Raw genomic sequence first — 21,425 nt, forward strand, 5'->3', positions numbered from 1 at the left:
TTTAAGAACTTAGATGTTTTACAGTTGAAAACATCTGGTACTATTATTTTATCATCCATAACAAAAGATTTTTTAAAAGAGTATCAATTTAAGTATTATATCACTGATGGTTTTGTAATTAAAATGTAAAACTATAAATGGCTTATTAAAGCCTGTAATACTTGATCTAAGATCTGTAGTAAGTATTTTGTTCTGTGATTGATGTGGGATTTTTTTTTAATGTTTTAGTTACAAGAAACTTTGCCTCAGAAAATGTTTGCAGCCTCCAGTGGAATCAAACATACCATGGCTCCAATTTATCCATGTTCTAACACATTAGTAGAAATGACTCTTGGGTAAGAAATTTATTATTTTATAACTATGATGTTTCCATTTGTTTTTGTTTTCATTTGTGATCTTGATCTTTTATATTGAAATTTTTTATATTTGTTGTGAATATGTTTGTAAATGTTATCTAGTGACTAGTTTAAGCTATAGAACTAAAACATAATATAAATACAATTCTAAAATATTTGCATACTTTTTTGGGCAGAGATGCTTATTTATCTTTATTTTGTGTGTATAGTATGAAGAAATTAAAAGAAGAAATGGAAGGGGTGGTTAAAGAACTTGCTGAAAATAACCATATTTTAGAAAGGTGAGCTAATACAGGTGTCATTCTGCCCTATGATTTTATATGCAGTCAAGTACATACGTGTCTATACCTGTATCTCTCTGTCTTCCTATATTGATAGATTAGGCAGTGGGAAAGCGATATAAAATCAGGACCCTTATGTTTGGTGACTTCATGCCTTTTAGTTTGTTTGGGATTGTTCGGATAAAATCAAGTCAACTATGATTGATTCCATTTTCTAGAAGCACTGGTTAATAGAATTATTTATTTGCTTATTTGAATTAGTTTGTGGTAATTATTTTTTATATACTGTTTTCTCATTAGAATTATTTTCAATTTTGGAATCAGAAATTATTTTTTGCATATTATTTTTTATAACATTTTCTCATTAGAATTATAATTTTCAGTTTTGGAATCAGAGTTGCTTATAAGATGCCAGCACCCTGATTGGTACTGGGTAACTTGCAGAGCTCTCTGCAAATCTCCCTGTAAATGCAGTTTTTTGAGGAGTTAGGTGAAAATGTCTAAACTCCTGTTATCTAAAAGGTCAAATCTAAATTCACATTTGAGTTCAAAGAATATAATAGTCCACCCCCAGCCTACTCATCCAACTGTATTTTTCACTAGTCCCCAAAATGACAATCTGTGCTTGCTTTGGCAGCACATATACCAAAAATAGCAGTCTGATGCTTATTTAGCAGAGATGCTTTTTATCTTTATTTTGGTTCCATTCCTCACTGTCCCTTTAGTATGTCACACTTACTCTCAACTCCACATCTTTGCTTATGAATCCCACCACACCAAAAAGACGTTATCCAGTTCTTCCTAATGCTTTCTGGATTACCTCACTCTGTTTTCTCTTAACATGTTCTTCCCAAGCCACTGAATTGTGTTTTTCACATATTTATAATTATACCACTGTGTTTCAGTAAGAAATAGAGCAGTTCACAGTTGCTCAAACTTTTTATTCCCCTGAAAAGTATACTGTAGTCTGCTTTAAAATGTTAGGGACCAAATAAATGAATCTTTTGATGATACCTTTTTTCTTCTGTTTTTAGATTTGGCTCTTTAACCATGGATGGTGGCCTTCGCAATGTTGACTGTCTTTAGCTTTCTAAGAAGTTTGAGAAAAGTTTCAGTTTGCACAAGAAAATAATGCTGAGGCATTAAACGAATGCTTCTATAAGTGGTCTCTTGTTTCTACAATTAAGCATTTGATGTGGTCGTGTAAATATGTATAATATTGTAAATACAGAAAAATATATAAATTTTTGGCTGCTGTTAAGATGTAATTTTATCTTTTAACATTTATAATTATATGAGGGCATTTGACCTCAATGAGCACTAGAAGAAAGCCATGACAGCTGTGTTGAGATATTGATCATCTACTCTTCTGTGTAAGGCTGGATCAGATATCTCTGACTGCCTACTGGAACATTTCTAAATGGAACCAAAATTGGCATCCTTACAAATCAGAAGACTGATGACACTTTTGTAAGTGGTAGAATGGAGAGGTGGCTTCTATCGTGGGGAGCAGAACCGAACCACTGTTTTCACAAGGATCACAATTTTTTTGAGAAGGATAAAGTGGCATTATTTTATTTTACAAGGTGCCCAGATCCTAGTTATCCTCATATCTTTTTACTTTCAGATAAATTATTTAGCAAAATTTTTAAGCAATTGAATTATTAAAAGCTATTCATTTTTATTTAGGCCATGAATTTAAAATTGTCGTAAATATTTTAGGATCATTTCAACTCTTTTAAGCTGTATATTTCTTCTTTAATTCTGCTTACTACTTCATGAAAAAAAATCAATAAATTTCGCAGTTTTAATGTAAAGAATTTGTATTTTTCTGTGTATAACAGTTTGAGAAACAAAAAACAGTATTTTAAAAGAAATATTATGGGTAGTGATGGTAAATTAGTCTCAGACTATTGGATGTAGGGATGGTTTTGTTTCTCTTCTAAACCCACTGACTCCAGTATAGTTCTTTCATAAATTTATGCTGCACAAATCCTAAGGTGACATTCTCTGAAAAATCTACCCAGAGTTTTAAAATAAAGGATTATGCTCAGCAAGAAATGATTTTGTCCAACGAAGATTTATGTGGTTTTCGTTTCCAATATATCAGATTATTGAAGTGTGATTATATACAATCTGTATGTCCGTGATAAAGATATCATGTCCTAAGCCTAGAGAGTAAATTTGACTGCCATGAATATTGGACAACTAAAAGTGGATTAGGATTTTATTTGAAATCTCATATTGATTATTATTGTGGTAAGGAATTTTAAATGTCAAATAAGAACATTATAGAAATAAATGCCTAGGTTGAGTGACTTTACTTATATGAACACAATTATCCCCTGTCAAATATACCTCTTTCTGAGAGTGGAGTGAAGGGGTGGTGTTTAATCCCTCTTGATTTTAATTTTCAGTTTGACCATCTAACATGTATGCCTCTAATTGTATAATTTAAATGATCATATTACTGAAAATTAGATAAAATTTTGCTTAAGTTATATGATCAGTTAATATATTCACAGATTTAGTTTTTATTTCAGTGCCTCTAGAAAAAAAATCAATAAACCCTTGCGGTAGGGATCATATTTTCATAAATTGATTGGTAAGAGCAGTTCTATTCCACATTAGTTTTGATTAATGCTTACTATTTTATTCCCCAGGTTAAAAAATCAAAGTTCAACTAATACCTTACTTGCTTATTAATTTACGAATTGGGCAGCATCTCATCTAGCAAGCAGAGAGATACTCTGAGGAGTTACACAAAATGAAAAGTTTTTATAGAAAGGGCGTGGGGCAAGGAGTCATCAGCAAAAGAAAATGAAGGTTATGTGAGGATAGTAATGAGGTCATGGTGATGACAGCTTCTCATTGGCTGAGCCGTGGTGTTTCTATTGGCTGGGCTTATTGCTGGGCAAGAAGAAAACCTTCCTGCTGAGGTAGAACAGTAGATACTCTTCCTGTTTGAGGTAATTGATGAATAGTTGTCTGAGGGAAAATTGAGAGAAAATAAAGCAGTTTGAAGGTGAGGTTATATTAAAAGCCATGGCTATTTCTATAATCCAATTTTCTGCCTATTCCTGGGGACTCTTGCTTCAGAGAGGTTTTCTACAGAGAGAGGGAAATGTTTAGCTTAAAAAAAAAAAAGCTCTTATTTTCAATGAACCTTAATTTGCTTGTGGAATTAAAATACCTCAGAATAAACAAAAAAGAATAAGTTAATCACATTGAGTTCCCCTTTTCCTAAAAAACTAGAAAGGTCATTGGACCTTATCTTATTATATTTCTTTTGTTCAAGTCAATTTATGTAGCATATTTTATTTTTAAAATACATTTTTATTGATTTCAGAGGAAGGGAGAAGGACAGAGAAATAGAAACATCAATGATAACAGAGAATCATTGATCGGCTGCCTCCTGCAGGCCCCCTACTAGAGATCGAGCCTACAACCTGGGCATGTCCCCTGACCAGGAATCTAACCATGACCTCCTGGTTCATAGATCGATGCTCAACCACTGAGCCACACTGGCCATACTATGTAGCATATTTTAGTCAGGGATTGATGCGAGATTTCAAAGTACCGGTACCTTAAATATGCTACTGCATAAAGCTCTGAATTTTCTATCCAGTCTTGCCTTACTGGAATGTGAAAGGGTAAGAGGAGAAGGAATTATAGGGAGTAACGAACTCTCCAACTCGGTGTCTAAAGCACCTTCTACAGAGCCCAGCTTTCACCTTTGTTCTCTGCTGGTGGGAGAAGTGTTGGACAAATGGCCTAGACTAAGGTAAGCAAGTTCTTTTACTTCATAATGTTTCATCTTGCAACTGAATTAAAATTAAAATTATGTTTCTTTGACACCCATGTAGCTCTACATCTTACGTAAGTGCTTAGCATTTACCCCTTGTCAGAGATTGTCAATCATAATCTGATGATGTGATAGGTGATCCAGCAGCAGATTCTCCTTTAATTAACACTGAAATGACTGATCTCTAATCACCAAGGGAGGTATCTAACAAATGTATTAAATGTAAGACCTAGTACATTTCAGTTACCTAGTTTTCCTGGAATTAATATTTTCTTTCATTCTTTTTTACTACCAAAATATGGGGAATTTAACTTAATAGTTTGAAAGTCCCTCTTTGTATATATCATCCCTCAGATATAGAATAGCATAATTTGGGATGTTAGTGCTCCAACAGAACTTAGAAAAATCATTTTCAATCCTTTCACTTTAAAGATGAGTAAACTGCAAAAGGTTAAACATTTTAACCTTCTAACACAATTCCATGGGGGAAAAACAGAACTTTAGATCATCTAATTACTAGTCCAGTGTTTTTGTTTTTTTTTAACCACATCACAGTGCTATGGTGTGTAGATATCAGAGACTGTGAACATATAAACACTCCCTGTATACTTTACAAATAGCCCTCGTCAGTGGATAATCTGTACCTATAAATCTTGGTCATTTATTTTTCTAAAACAAAGCTTGCTAGTATTCTCATTAGTTTGGGAGATTAATAGCCTATTTCCACCAATTTTTTTACTTATAATCTGATGAAATAGTCTTTTGTTGAGATATTACCCCAATCTAATGAAATTATTGAAATATATGCCTTCTAGAATCATATTCTCCCTTTTATTCTCCAATGTTTAACAGTGTTTTGTATAGTGGGCAGTTAATAATAACTATCTGCCTTAAGAATTGATTTATGAAGAACGCCATATGAGTTAGATAAGTTAGAAAAATGAGTTGATTCTTAGAAGTCTGCCTATTCCTGGGGATGCTTGCTCCAATCTTCTGCATTGACTGTAGATTTTGGCCACTTGCTAGTACAAAAGACAGCTCACACAAGTCATCTCTTCAGCATTGAACTCGGTCACTCATCAATAACCTACAGTCATCTAACGGTCGCTACAGAAATATACCAAAATTTCCCTAAGAACCTCTATCCCAGTCAACCCACTTGAAAACAAATGATCTCAAGGCAAGACCAATGATTGATTGTTTTACTAAAGTGAAGGCTCCCAAAGAGCTTTATCACCATGTGACTTACACACTTTAGCTCACCGTCATTTCTCCTCTGTTTCCTCATCTCTGGACTCTTCTAATTGAGTCAGGGTTTTAGCCTCAGCTATCCATGAAAAATCCAGAGCTTGAGAGCCTTGTGATCCAGAGGAAAGAGCATGGGACTTCAGCAAGGCACCTTGTTTCTGCTGTCAAGAGTTATGTGACTGAGCAAGTCACTTAACCCCCTGACGAGTTTTCTCATCTGTAAGACATGGGGATTGGACTTGATCTTAAAGATCCCCTCCAGCTTGGTCAATGCCGTGACACAAAGATACAATAACAGACAGTAGCTATATGGTTGTTGAAGAGAACAAAAAGGAGGAATGTTTCTTGAAGTGAAATAGCTTGCCACCATATTATGCATCTACCGAAATAGGACTGGCGTTGTTAATTGTCATATCAGATAATTTATATTAAGTCCTGGTTAAGGAGCGTATATACCAAATGCATATATATACATATGTATATATATGTATGTATATATATATGTGTGTGTGTGTGTGTGTGTGTATATATATATATATATATATATAGAGAGAGAGAGAGAGAGAGAGAGAGAGAGAGAGAGAGAGAGAGACGATGTTTAGCTATAAGCCCTGAACTTTAGGCTTCTACATGTCAGGATGAGCATTGTTGTATGTGTAACTGACTCCAAAGCACTTACAGGTTCTCAGTAATCATCCTGGTCATGTAATTTCGATGGCAAGGCCATTGCTTTCACAGCCCAGCTTTCCATTCCTTTTTCCAAATCATTACTAATCACCAATTGCACATGGCTGTTAATTTTTAAAAACATTTTCTCTTATTCCTTCTCATCATGGCTTATAAGACAACCAAACTCTCTCTCAGAATAGTCAGAAAACACGAGCTAGAATACTGGAAAGAGGTGAGGAGGACTGGCTGAAGGTCCATGAGGGTTAATGGAAATGTGTTGTTTTCATTGAGATGGTGGTTACATGGGTGTGTGTGTGTGTGTGTGTGTGATAACTCATCCGACTGAAAATACGTGCATTTTATTGTATGTAAACTACACTGAAAGGAAGTTAATCTAAATATGTATATAATTATATAGATAATGCTCTGAAGAGATTTGAGATGAGAGCAGCATTGTGGCACAAAGCACAGGCTGGATCCAATGGCCTAGTTCCCAATCCCAGCCCCACTGCCTTCTGTGTGGGACTTGGTCAAGTTCCTCAGTCTCCCTCTGAAATGGGGGTAATAGTACCTCCCCTGTGGGATTATTCATGAGGATTACGTGAGCTGATAGAAATAATGCATTTAGATCAGAATCTGACACAATAAGTACTGAATATATTTTAGCGTCTATTTCTAGTCATAATGGTGTGTTCAAGAAAGCTGCTTTTTTAAAAGGAAAAAAGAAAAAGGTGCTGCTAATTTTTTATCCTTTTAAGCAAAAAAAGGCTATAGGTTTCCAGACTGGGAGCCTGGATATTATATGTTAAATGTGATGGAGGTGTTTCTGTCCCCTGGATTTCTGTTACTGTTCCTGCGAGGTAAAAATATTGAGGTCATTACTGAAAAGAGAACACTGGAAAAAAAAAAAAAAAAGGAAACCAACATGACTGATTGAAATTGGAGGTGTTGGTATAGCCTCAGGGGAGTCCACATTAAATCTCAGGAAGATGGACTGTGAGTCCAGCCTCAAAAGCAAAAATAGACAGTGGGACTACATCAAACTATAAAGCTTCTGCACAGCAAAGAAAATCATCAGTAGAGTAAAAAGGCTATGGAGTGGGAGAAAATGCTCGCAAACCATATATCAGATAAGGGACTGATTTTCGAAATAGATAAGGAACTCCTATAGCAAAAAAAAACCCCAAAAAACCGAATACCTTGTTTTTAAAATGAGCAAAGGACTTGAACAGATTTTTCTCCAAAGAAGACATACAAATGGCTAACAGGTACATGAAAAGATACTCAACATCCCTGATTAGCAGGGAAATGCAAATCAAAACCAAAATGAGGTATCACATCACACCTGTCAGGATGGCTGTTATAAAAAAAGACAAAAGACAACAAGTGTTTGTGAGGAAGGGGAGAAATTGGAGCCCATGTACTCTTTTGGTGAGAATTCAAAATGGTGCAGTCACTACAGTATGAATGTACCTCAAAAAAATTAACTGATCCAGCAATAGGACCCAGTAATCCTACTTCTGGGTATTTGTCCAAAAGAATTGAAATCAGAATCTCAAAGAGATATCAGCACTTTCATATTCACAATAATCAAGATGTGGAAACAACCTAAGTGTCCGTCAACAGATGAGTGGATATTTTTTAAAATGTAGAATATTATTCAGCCTTTAAAAGGCAGGAAATCCTGCAATATGATGAGCCTTGAGGATATCATGCTAAGTGAAATAATAATCACAAAAGGACACATTCTGTATGACTACACTTATGTGGGCTATCTAAAATAGCCAAACTCATAGAAGCAGAGAGTGGTAGTTGCCAGGATCAATGGGTATGAAACTTCATTTATGCAAGGTGAATAAATTCTAGATACCTACTGTACAACATTGTCCCTATAGGTAACTGTACTGTATGTACACTTAAAGTCTGTTAAGAGGATCTCATGTTAAATGTTCTTACCACAATAGAATCAATACTTTTTTAAAAGTTCATGAGCTCAGAAAGAACTCTTACCATTTGCAACAGCATGGATGGACCTGGAGAGCATTATGTTAAAGCGAAATAAGCCAGTTGGAGAAAGATATCACATGATCTCACTCATTTGTGGAATATAATAAACAACATAAATTGATGAACAAAAGTAGATCCAGAGACATAGAAGCATCAAACAGACCGTCAAACCTCAGAGGGAAGGCAGAGGAGGTTGGGAGTGAGGGGGGGCGGGGGGGACAGGGTAAGTGATCAAAGTATGCATGCATATAAGCATAACCAATGGACACGGACAGTAGGGAGGCGAGGGCATGTGCTGGGGGTCAGGAGTGGGCAGGAAGAGGTCAATGGAGGGAAAAGGAAGAGGCCTGGCATTCCTTCTGAGAGGCTGAGACTAGATCCCAACAAATTGTGGCATTTCGGTTCTTTCCTCCCCTCCGGCCCACATCCCCCCTTGAGAATGTCCTCCATATCAGGAAGGTGTACTAATCAGACAAAAATACTGAAAATAGGTAAATCTGCCTAGGCCAAAATTAAAGGAAGTGTTAATTTTGAAAGCCCTAACCTGATCATCTGATACGGAAACGTTATATGCGGATCATATGGATCATATAACATGCACAAAGGAAGAGAGAGAGCATCGCAGGTAATATTTTTCTCCCTCCATGTGTCTATGCTGTTGTTTTCCAAAGTTTCATCATGCTCATTACCATTTATTGTCTGCACCCTATACTGCAACACTGCAAGTGTTATTATTCCCATCCCACTTTCTTTTAACCAAAGAAGGAATCCAAGAGAGTTGAGGCTCAGAGGATCAAAAAGGCTTAATAACTTGCCCAGGTCCTGCAGCTGAAGGGGGCTCAGTCAGGGGAAGTGAATTTGAGTTTCTGCTCTGCCTGAGTTTGAGCTGCCCCCCACCTTCAGAATTCTCTTAGGTCTCTTCCCCCAAATAGTGGGGACATCGTCCTTCTACTTGCTGGTTGATACGTCCCTAGAAAAGAGGGGGAGTCTGTGCAAGTCCACAAAGTTCAACTTGTGAAGCTTCCAATTTTTACTTCCACACTTATAAATTCTTTTTTTACTTGATAAAGTTTTATTTTTCAAAATGTACAGCTGTTGGAACCTGTTCTCCAGCAGCTGGGCATCCCCAGTCTCGGTGTTTCTGGTGTAAAGTACTTGAGCTCTGTGCTTTGAAACTAGTTGGGTAAATCCTTTTCTAAGGAGGTCCTGAGGGCTGCGCTGGCCAAGGACCCCCAAGGCTTCAGTCTCAGAGACAACAGCTGGGCTATGAGCTGATCGTTGGGAACTGCCTTACACAGTTTGTCGTATGTTGCTTTGTCAAACAGGATTAGGTTATTGAGCTTGTCCCAAATGTTGTCTTCGGACCACGTCTTCTTTTTGGCCTTGCCCCAGTTTTGTTCATGGGGTCTTTGTCTTTCTTGGCCGACTTTCCAGCATATTTCTTCTTGTTGTTCTGGGGAGCCCACCAACACTCCAAGAGCAGCTCCTACCACTGCAGCCTCAATAGGATGTCAGACAAAAGGCTACTTATAGCCCTGGCCAGTGTGGCTCAGTGGGAGTCTCAGGTTCAATGCCCAATCAAGAGCACGAGCCTGGGTTGCAAGTTCGATCCCCCACCCAGATCGGGGCCCATGCGGGAGGCAACCGATTGATATCTCTCTCACATCTATGTCTCTCTCTCTCTCTCTTTCTCTCTCTCTCTCTCTTCCTCTCTCCCCCCCCCCTCCCTCTCTCCCTCTAAAAATCAGCGGGACAAATAACCTTAGGTGAAGATTAACAACAAATAGCCATTTATAAATTCTTTAGAAACGGCAAACTTTTTTGGGACACCAGGAGGCATGAAAGCAAATGCCTTTGCCAATGCATTATGTTCCCATGACATAGTTTTCCAGACAGATCTGGGAAGTTCTGTCAAAATAGAACACCTTTGAAAATACCAAAAAGTCTGTGTTACAGGATGGATCTTGTCCAGGCTCAGAATGATTCTTTTCTCTTTTTTTCAGAGCGGATAAAATAAAAACAGAAGTTCTGTTCTCCAGATGTCAAGTCTGTTGTTCTCATCTCAGCTCCTCCTGCTGGGGACATGGGAAGAAGTTGCCAGGGAATGAGGCCCAGCACAAAGGTAGGCCTGTGAAGGATGTGCCGAGTGCTATTGTTGAAATATGGGGTTAGAATTTTTTAATCTTCCATCCTACCCTTCTTCCTACTCCCACCCAGCCCAGTGTGCACATCAAAGAGTAAAAACATTCATGCGCACAGCACTTAAGTATCTTGTCGCTGGTCCCTATGACATGGTTTGGATGATCTGCTTTCTTAGGGTGTTTTCTTTTAAAAAAAAATGTTTTTATTGATTTCAGAGAGAGGAAGGGAGAGGGAGAGAGAGATAGAAACATCAATGATGAGAGAGAATCATTGATTGGCTGCCTCCTGCATACCCCCCACAGGGGAGCACGCCTGCAACTTGGGCATGTGCCCTGACCGGGAATCAAACCCCGACCTCCTGGTTCATAGGTTGACGCTCAATCACTGAGCCACACCAGCTGGGCTGCTTTCTTAGATTTTTCACCAAGAGAAAGTGATTGTGAAAGTTGTAATACTAAGAATTCGGACCCAAGAAATCAGGAGACTATGAGTCACCCCAACTTCCATTTCCACAATTATTCTCTTGGCTGTGATTTCCACAGCCATCCACCTATTTGGTTTCAGCTAAAGAGGTTGGGGATACAGAAGGGGTTTTAGATGCAACTAAACTTAGGAAACTAATCCTGGCACCCTGCTTCCCGAGGGAAGGGAGAAGGGAAAGGATAGCCTCACTTCCATTCCCCTCCCGCAGCTTTGGGCTGCTGAGCCCCTCTGGGAATCCAGAAACAGAGTATTGCTTCTAGACCAGCTACATTCCCAAATCCGGGGGGTCAGGCAAGGGGGTGGGGTGTGGAGGGTGGACAGGTGTGGGGGGAGTACTGATTCATTCCAGGGCAAAGGAAGATGCCTGCATTTTTCAAACCTCTGACCTATTCTTTCTCTGAATTTTTTTCTGTTCATTTGTTTGAAATAATGGGCTTTCTTGTACAGGCATTGCCTTGCAGATAAAGCTGCCCCCCGAGGTTACAAAAAGCTCGCTCTGACTCACAGGTCTGCCAGTCTCCAGCAAGAGTTCTCTGCTGAGACCCGCTCCCAAGTTTGCATATGAGCCAGGGCCACCTATAGGCTAAGGTCAAAGGCGGGAACTCAGGTGGCTGCAGAAGGAAAAAACAAAGGGCAACAAGGACAAATTTTTTTTTAAATACATTTTTATTGATTTTTTACAGAGAGAAGGGAGAGGGATAGAGAGTTAGAAACATCGATCAGCTGCCTCCTGCACACCCCCTACTGGGGATGTGCCCGCAACCAAGGTACATGCCCTTGACCGGAATCGAACCTGGGACCTTTCAGTCCGAAGGCTGACGCTCTAGCCACTGAGCCAAACCGGTTTCAGCAGGTCAAATGTTTTTAACAAGTGGTCTTCACCACCTCGGTGGATGTGCCCCACAACCCAGCACCTGAGCTGATCAGGTGACCAATTCAGGGAGAACCGGGGAAGCTGGGGGTGGGAGGCGGGTCCCAAGTCCCACCCAGACTACACTTGCCACTTGCTGGCTGTTCTTACATTCAATCATCCTTCCTTCCTTCATGCTCCCAGCTTCCCCCAGAGTGATGTTTCTAAATACAGTGTGCTCATGCCCTTCCCAAGCCACCACTGTTTTGTGGCTCCCTGTTGTTTACAGCTTTGGTTCTCAGCTGCTGTTTACACCTCCACGCCATTCCCATACACAACACCCTCCCAGAACAGCCCTTATCACACTCAGTGATGTCAAGGTATAGGCTGTCAAGAGGGCGCCCACACTCCAGTGAGAACCACTGACTTTTTTAAAAAAAATATATTTTATTTATTTTTTACAGAGAGGAAGAGAGAGGGATAGAGAGTTAGAAACATCGATGAGAGAGAAACATCAATCAGCTGCCTCTTGCACACCCCCCACTGGGGATGTGCCCACAACCAAGGTACATGCCCTTGACCGGAATCGAACCTGGGACCCTTGAGTCCGCAGGCTGACGCTCTATCCACTGAGCCAAACCGGTTTTGGCAAGAACCACTGACTTTTAAGGTACAAACTCCTTTGTATGGCATTCAAGGCCCACGCCAATCCAGCCTGCATGGCCAACCTCATCTCCACCCACTTCCTGCACCGCATCCTCTGCGAGCTACATCAGCACCCACATCATGCTGCTAGGCACCCTCAGATGTCAGTAAGAATCCAGGCAGGACTTAAATGAACAAAAGGGGTCAAGTGCAAGGAAAACGGGAAATGGTGGGGACTGTGGCAAGCAGAAGAGCTCTTGTTCCAGCTCATCCTCTTTCACCCACTGGTGGGCATCAGGGCTTAGAGTTCTGAAATATTTTCATTCATCTGCTCGTCCAGTTTGCTCCATGCCTATTGGAAAAGATTTGTACTTTTCTTGCCGTGCTTGTTGCCATCTGGACTTTAAATTGAAGTTATTTGTGTACATTTCTTACCTACTTTCTAGACTGTGGGCTTGAGGGAAAGAAAACCAGAAGGAAGCATCCTCGGAAAGTGAGGGTCCTCTGAAAGCATCCTCACCCTTTTTCCCCCTCTTTCCCCCTCTCACTTTTTAGCAGGTCTGACCAGCAAAACCATGCCTGGGAGAAAGCATCTCCTGTCCTCACTGCCTCTTTGTAGAATCATATCTGTTCTTTCACTTCTTCTTCAGCCTTTTCAGGCCCCACATACTCAGCCCCCTTGTGCCCTATGAGCCCTGGCTGCGAAAGGGGGAATGAGCTGGCAGGTGGCAGTGGTGAGCGTGGGTGAGATTGTGCGTATGAGTTGTTTTGGCTCTACCCTGCATTTCTTCTCCTTTCCTGCCGTTCTCTGCTTTGGAGGTTTTTTTTTATTACTGTGGGGAGATGAGGAACATAGAGATCTGCTGTCAGAACAGACTTGAGTAAAGATCCCTCGATGCCTCACTGCCACTGTGATGCCTGGAAGAGGAACGTTGAAGGAGATGTGACGTCAGCTCCTTACTCCGGTCCCACAGGCTGCAAAGGCCTCAGCGGGGAGTGACAAGCCATCGAACAAGGGAGGAAGTCTCCCAGCAGCTGCTTATGATTCTAATCACTCCTGGGATTACAGCCACTCCTCGCGTGAGACCGTCGGGGCCGCCTGCTTCCGAGCTACCTGGAGATTGTGAAAACCACTCCCGCACCCTCCAATCTAAGGACCAGGACTTCTGGAAGAGGGCTGTGAGTGTGCAGTTTTAACAAGCTCTCAGGTGATGCTCATGCTGTCCTCCCTCTGAGGCCTGCTGAATTACAGAATCCGGGCTTTGGGCCTCGGTGACTCAGGAGTCCTTTTCACTCCCCAAGGTTGCCAGCGGGCACAAGGCCTAGGAACATGGCGTGAGGTCAGGTCCTGGCTCCATCCGCCACATGTCGGTAGGTAACCGTGAGAAAGGAACTTAACCTCTCTGTGCCCTGGTGTTCTCTTCTTCAAAATAAAGATGACAATGACCGCTCCTGGCCTGGTAGCTCAGTTGGTTAGAGCATCATCCTGAGACACCAAGGTTTGCATTCGATCCCCAGTCGGGGCATATACATAGTGGGACAAAATCTCTCTCTCTCTCTCTCTCTCTCTCTCTTTCTCTCTCTCTCTCTCTCTCTCTCAAAAATGAATAAATAATTCTTTTAAAAAGATGATAATGACAGTACCTATTGCTTAGGATTCAGCATTAAATAAGTTAACGCACATGAAGCACAAGGTTCCTGGCACATATGAGGATCCGGTGAAGGGGAGCTCTCATTTCCCAGGTGTCAGCCATTGGCAGCCTCCCCACAGTTGTTGCCATACTTGCATAATCTTCTACCAGTATTTACTTAGCATTTTCCCTAAATAACTTGCCCTTTTAACTCAGTGTCATCCTAAGAAGAGATACCTCGGAAACAATTGCTTGGATGTACTATTATGTTTTTTACACATTAAAATTAGTGTTTAAGTCCTGAAAAACTAAAACATTCATTTTAAGGACCACCATAGTATGTTTACCACTATCGGCAAACACATTTAATCCAACGTCAGTTCAGGGAACAGACTCAGGGAGGTTAAGTGGATTTTCCAAGGTCACACAGGGCATTGTGGGAAAAGCCAGAAATAGCGGAATTCAGGTCTGCCTCCCCATCAACCTCTGGTTACAGTGTTTTTAAAAGGCACATTGAGCCCTCTATCCACTGAGGTTTGGCTCAGTGGATAGAGCGTTGGCCTGCGGGCTGAAGGGTCCCAGGTTTCATTCTGGGCAGGGCCACATGCCTGGGTTGCGGGCTTGGTCCAATGTGCAGGAGGCAGCCAATTGGTGGTTCCCTCTCATCATTGATGTTTCTACCTCTCTCTTCCTCTCCCTTCTTCTCTGAAATCAATAAAAATATATATATATATATATATATATATATATATATATATATATATATATATTTTAAAAAGGCACATTGAAATGTACCAAAAAGGAAACATTTCTTTGTTAGCCTGATGTTAGGAAACTGAAATAACCCTTCTATATTAAATTGGCTACAAAGGAAACCTCCCTATAGCATTAACAGGAAAGCAAGTTGAAAGTGTAGGTTCACCTCACTTCATCCCTAAGCCCTTGCTGGGCGCTGGGTAACAGTACACAGGGCAGGTGAGGCTGAGAGGGAGCCGGGGCTCCCTTGGCTGCCGTGGCTCCCGGTGACTGGGTGATGCTGCAGACAGGCCTACCTGCCGTGACGCAGCTAAGGGCACAGCGTTAGCACCACATGGGCCACGTTCTGATCCCCTTCACCACGCGCAAGCTCAGCCTTTGGACAAGTTACTTAGCTTTTCTTTTCTTTTTTTTTAATTGATTAAGTTGTTACATATGTGTCCTTATCCTCCATTGCCCTGCCCACTCATGCCCTCACCCCCCTGGTGTCTGTGTCCATTGGTTAGGCTTATATGCATGCATACAAGTCCTTTGGTTGATCTCTCCCCCTCCCCCTCACCCTCCCCTACCTTCCCTCTGAGGTTTGATGGTCTGATCGATGCTTCTCTGTCTCTGGATCTGTTTTTGTTCATCAGTTTTTGTTCATCACCCCCCTTTTGTTGTTCATTATATTCCACAAATGAGTGAGATCATGTGATGTTTATCTTTCTCTGACTGGCTTATTTCGCTTAGCATAATGCTCTCCAGTTCCATCCATGCTGTTGAAAATGGTAAGAATTCCTTCTTTTTTACTGCAGCGTAGTATTCCACTGTGTAGATCTACCACAGTTTTTTAATTCACTCATCTGCTGATGGGCACTTAGGCTGTTTCCAAATCTTAGCTATGGTGAATTGTGCTACTATGAACATAGGGGTGCATATATCCTTTCTGATTGGTGTTTCTAGTTTCTTGGGATATATTCCTAGAAGTGGGATTACTGGGTCAAATGGGAGTTCCATTTTTAGTTTTTTGAGGAAACTCCATACTGTCCTCCACAGTGGCTGCACCAGTCTGCATTCCCACCAGCAGTGCACGAGGGTTCCTTTTTCTCCACATCCTCGCCAACACTTGTCGTTTGTTGATTTGTTGATGATAGCCATTCTGACAGGTGTGAGATGGTACCGCATTGTCGTTTTGATTTTCATCTCTCAGATGATTAGTGACTTTGAGCATGTTTTCATATGTCTCTTGGCCTTCCTTATGTCCTCTTTCGAAAAGTATCTATTTAGGTCCATTGTCCATTTTTTGATTGGATTGTTTATCTTCCTTTTGTTAAGTTGTATGAGTTCCTTGTAAATATTGGAGATTAAACCCTTACCGGAGATAACATTGGCAAATATGTTCTCACATGCAGTGGGCTTTGTTGTTGTTTTGTTGATGGTTTCTTTTGCTGTGCAGAAGCTTTTTATTTTGATGTAGTCCCATTTGTTTATTTTCTCGTTAGTTTCCATTGCCCTAGGAGCTGTATCCGTAAAGAAATTGCTTCAGCATATGTCTGAGATTTTGCTGCCTGTTGATTCCTCTAATATTTTTATGGTTTCCTGTCTTATGTTTAAGTCCTTTATCCATTTTGAGTTTATTTTTGTGCATGGTGTAAATTAGTGGTCTAGTTTCATTTTTTGCGTGTATCTGTCCAATTTTCCCAACACCATTTATTGAAGAGACTGTCTTGATTCCTTTGTCAAATATTAATTGGGCATAGTGGTTTGGGTCAGTTTCTGGGTTCTCTATTCTATTCCATTGATCTATATGTCTGTTCTTGTGCCAGTACCAGGCTGTTTTGAGAACAGTAGCTTTGTAATACAGCTTGATATCTGGTATTGAGATTCTACCTACTTAGTTCTTCTTTCTTGGGATTGCTGCAGCTATTTGGGGTCTTTTTTTATTCCAGATTAATTTTTGGAGAGTTCGTTCTAGGTCTGTGAAATATGCCGTTGGTATTTTAATGGGGAGTGCATCAAATCTATAGATTGCTTTGGGTAGTATGGACATTTTAATGATGTTGATTCTACCAACCCATGAACATGGTATGTTCTTCCATCTGTTTATGTCTTCCTCTATTTCTTTTTTCAGTGTCCTGTAGTTTTCCGCGTACAGGTCTTTTACCTCCTTAGTTAAGTTTATTCCTAGGTATCTTAATTTTTTTGGTGAGATGGTAAATGGGATTGTTTTTTTAATCTCTCTTTCTGTAAGTTCACTATTGATGTTTAAAAATGCCATAGATTTCTTGGTGTTAAATTTGTATCCTGTTACATTGCCAAATTCATTTATTAAATCTAATAATTTTTGATGGAGTCTTTAGGGTTTTTTATGTACAGTATCATGTCATCTGCGAATAATGACAGTTTTATGTCTTCTTTTCCAATTAGGATAACTTTTATTTCTTCTTCTTGTCTGATCACAATGGCTAGTACTTCCAGTACTATGTCGAACAGGAGGGGTGAAAGTGGGCATCCCTGTCTCATTCCTGTTTTTAGGTGAAATGGTTTTAGTTTTTGCCCATTGAGTATGATGTTAGCTGTGGGTTTATCATATATGGCTTTTATTATGTTGAGGTATGATCCTTCTATTCCCACCTTGCTGAGAGTTTTTGTCAAGAAAGGGTGTTGGATTTTGTCAAATGCTTTTTCTGCATAAATTGATTTTTATCTTTCAATTTGTTTATGTGATGTATCATGTTTATCGATTTGCAGATATTGTACCATCCTTGCATCCCCGGGATAAATCCTACTTGGTCATGGTGTATGATCTTTCTGATGTAATGCTGGATCCGATTTGCTAGAATTTTGTTGAGGATTTTGGCATTTATATTCATGAGGGATATTAGCATGTAATTCTCTTTCATTGTGTTGTCTTTATCTGGTTTTGGTATTAGGGTGATGCTGGCTTCACAGAATGAGCTTGGAAGTGTTCCTTCCTCTTGAATTTTTTGGAATAGTCTGAGGAGGATAGGTTTTAGTTCTTCTTTGAATGTTTGGTAAAACTCCCCTGTGAAGTACTTAGCTTTTCTGGACCTCAGCCCCCTTATCTGTAACATTCTTACCGGGTTGCTGAAAAAGGTAAGTACTATCTAGAGCAAGCATGTCAATCTTGCGGCCCACGGGCCGCATGCAGCCCACAATGAATATTTTCACAGCCCAGCCAATATAATGGTATTTAAGAAACATTTTAATAAAAATTTCATAACTTAATTTTTACAATATTCTGTTATACATAATTATTAATAATGAACTACAACGTTCACTAATGACTGATTACAATAATCGCGTTGCATTCATTTCCCTTACAGGCCTTACACGCAGGCGCTCCACTTCTCTCCACTAATACTAGCAGCGAATATTTTAGCAGCCGATTGCCACGTCATTAGCCTTGAACTGACTTGTTTGGTGTGTGCAACAGGAAATATTTCGCTTTCGGAGAACAAGAAAAATAGGTTTATTTGTGTTATGCTTATTAATTTGTGCAGTTATTCAGTGTCTGGTAAGTTAATGTTCAAGAAAAAATATTAATTTTTATTAAAATGTTCTATTATTCTATGCTAATGATTACTCATTTATTTCAGACATTTGTATTCAGCATGTCTCTATCAAAATAAATCTATGTTTCTATGAAAATTGAAGCTTTTGTTTTTTTGAGGCCCACATAAACATAAACCCTGTTTATTTGGCCCATGTTAGCCTTTGGGTTTGACATGCTTGATCTGGAGAAAATGCTTAGTACAGCAGCAGGCAGTTTTTATTTTTACTTCCTGGTTTAGGGCACATACTTCGGTTGCAGGTTCATTGTCCTTCTTGGGGCACATGTGAGAGGCAACAGTTGATGTGTCTCTCTCACATAGATGTTTCTTTCTCTCTCTCCCACTCCCTCTCTTCCACTCTCTAAAAATCAATGGGGGGAAAAATACCCTTAGGTGAGGATTAACAATAAATAAATAAATAAATTATAAAAAAATTAAAAGAAACTTGGGCCCTGGCTGGGTAGCTCAGTTGGTTAAAATATCATCCTGATACACCAAGGTTGTGGGTTTGATCTCTGGTCAGGGCACATACAAGCAGCAACTAACCAATGCATAAATAAGTGGAACAACAAGTCAATGTTTCTCAGTGTGTGTCTCTTAAAAAATCAATTAAAAAAAACTCGGTAATTCTGAATTCCATCACACTTCCAGTTTCACTTTAATATCTATAATAATAAAAGCATAATATGCTAATTAGACTGGAAGTCCTTCCGGACGAACTTCCCTTCGAAGCTGGGAGGGAAGCCAGTGCTGGCAGCTGGAAGGCCTAATATTGCACGAATTTTGTGCATGGGGCCTCTAGTACAATCATATAAAGAGGTAATATGCTAATTTGTCCATGATGGTGTCCCAGTCACAACCAGTCTGTGGGCGGGGACGGGGCAGGGACTTCCGCCCCCAGTGCTGAAGTCATGCTGCCTGCGTGCGTCCCCGCCCAGTGCTGAGGTGAAGCTCCCTGCGTGCATCCCCGGCTAGCGACATGACACTGCCTGCATGCATCCCCATTCAGCGCTGATGTGATGCTGCAGTGGGGGGCTGGGCTTGACAGGGGACCTCAGGCTGTGCCCCCCACCCCACGGGGCTTGATGGGGGACCTTAGGCCTCACCCCTTGCCTGGCAGGACTTGACGGGAGACCTCAGGCCGCTCCCTCCCCCGCCCCCCGCCCCCCGCCCCCCGCCCTAGCGCCAGGCTGGGGGACCTCAGGCCTCATCCCCCGCCCAGCAGGACTTGGCAGGGGATCAGGCTGCACCCCGTGCCCTGGCTCCAGGCCAGGAGACCTCAGGCCGTGCCCCCCCACCCCAGTGCCAGGCTGGGGGACCTGAGGCTGTGCCCCCCCAGCCTGGAGGGGCTTGACAGGGGTGGGGCCAGCCAGGTCTGGGTCTCACCCAATGCGGGTGGAGCTGGCCAGGTCTGGGTCTCCTGAGTTTCGAAGTGCATGCGGGTGGTGGGTGGGGATTTGACTCTAGGTCCTGCAGCGTGCCCCAGACTCTGACAGGAGGGAGATTTTTATATACATTTTACTAATTTTCTTTCATCTCTGACACTTCTATTATAGAGAAAGGGCAAATAGCAATATTAAAATATTTCTTCTAATTAATTCCCCTTTTAAAAAAATATATATTTTATTGATTTTTTTTTACAGAGAGGAAGGGAGAGGGATAGAGAGTTAGAAACATCGACGAGAGAGAAACATTGATCAGCTGCCTCCCTCACACTCCCCACTGGGTATGTGCCCGCAACCAAGGTACATGCCCTTGACTGGAATCGAACCCGGGACCCTTGAGTCTGCAGGCCAACGCTCTATCCACTGAGCCAAACGGGCCAGGGCTTAACTAATTCCCTTTTAATGTGCATGAATTTTGTGCACCGGGCCCCTAGTTTACTGTAATGTTAATGCTCCATAAAGATGAACCATAGTTAGCCTGAAGCTTTGTGTGGGTTCCATCGCATCCCTTCTTCCCCAGGTTGTGCAAACTCCAACTAAGAACCTCAGAGGAAGCAGAATTTACAGAGACCTCGGAGGTCACCTCGAAACGCCCGTGGTTTTACAGATGGGAAAAGTGAGAACCCGATGGCAGGCTGGTAAGTGGCAGAGCCAGCTGGGAAGTGGGAAATGCTATTTCTGTGCTGCTGAGGGGTTTGCACCAAATCCCAGCTGCCTGGCTCTGAGATCCAGCTTCGGGGAAATACCCTCCTCCTTGCCTCAGACGCCAGGAAGGTGACGCAACCACCTTCCCCCAGGGCCGACTTGAGCGTGTAACCGAGGGCCAGAAATGCTTCAGAGTCAGCAAAGAGGGCGATCGGGGACAGGAGAGCGCAGCTTCTAGGAAGGCTTTCTAACCACTAGCGGCCACTGGGGAGGGGATGCTTAGAAAGAGTTTTAGCAAGGACGTGAGGCCGCAGTCCCGGCTCTCAGGATGGAATGGACCAGGGGTCCTCAAACTACGGCCCGTGGGCCACATGCGGCCCGCCGAGGACATTTATCCGGCCCGCCGGGTGTTTTTGCCGCCGCTGCCTGTCCTGCTTAGCAGCCGACTTAGCAGTGCACATAGGAATTTGTTCATAGTTGTTGTTTTTTTAAACTATAGTCCGGCCCTCCAACGGTCTGAGGGACAGTGAACTGGCCCCTGTTTAAAAAGTTTGAGGCCCCCTGGAATGGACCGTCATCACACATAGAAGCCGGGACGTTGCTAGTCCTGGCTGAAGAATGAGCAGCGTCGCTTCTTTTAACGCTTGGCAATCACTGCGGCCCCTTTCCCCAGCGCTGGCACCCTGGCCGGTGCGGGTTTCCCAGCATTCTTGGAAGTACAGTAGTCCCCCCATCTGCGCCTCACTTTCCGTGGGTTTTGCTACCCATGGTCCACCATAGTCCAAACATATTACATGGAAAATTCCAGAAATAAACGAGTCATAAGGGGTCATTCGCACGCCCGTGCTGGGCAGTGCTATGACATTTCCCCGGGCGGGCGCTCTGCTGGCGGGGAGGTGAAGTAT

The 21,425-nt window shown here is 41.6% G+C and overlaps 1 protein-coding gene across 2 annotated transcripts in view; it reads left to right on the plus strand.

The window, feature by feature from the left end:
* Nucleotides 1-6,072, plus strand: part of TBK1 (TANK binding kinase 1) — a 50,350-nt gene extending 44,278 nt beyond the window's left edge. Inside the window, exons 19-21 of one of the 2 annotated variants that reach the window (XM_079773639.1) lie at nt 229-335; nt 566-637; nt 1,672-6,071. In XM_079773639.1, the coding sequence (XP_079629765.1) occupies nt 229-335; nt 566-637; nt 1,672-1,723 (231 nt within the window). In that variant the 3' untranslated portion in view covers nt 1,724-6,071. Of the gene's footprint in view, nt 1-228; nt 336-565; nt 638-1,671 lie in introns of both variants that reach the window. The other variant, XM_079773640.1, reaches the window with a different exon arrangement.
* The last annotated feature ends 15,353 nt before the right edge of the window (nt 6,073-21,425 follow it).

The sequence above is a fragment of the Cnephaeus nilssonii genome (genome assembly GCF_951640355.1).
Source record: "Cnephaeus nilssonii genome assembly, chromosome: 6".
NCBI classification, from domain to species: Eukaryota; Metazoa; Chordata; class Mammalia; order Chiroptera; family Vespertilionidae; genus Cnephaeus; species Cnephaeus nilssonii.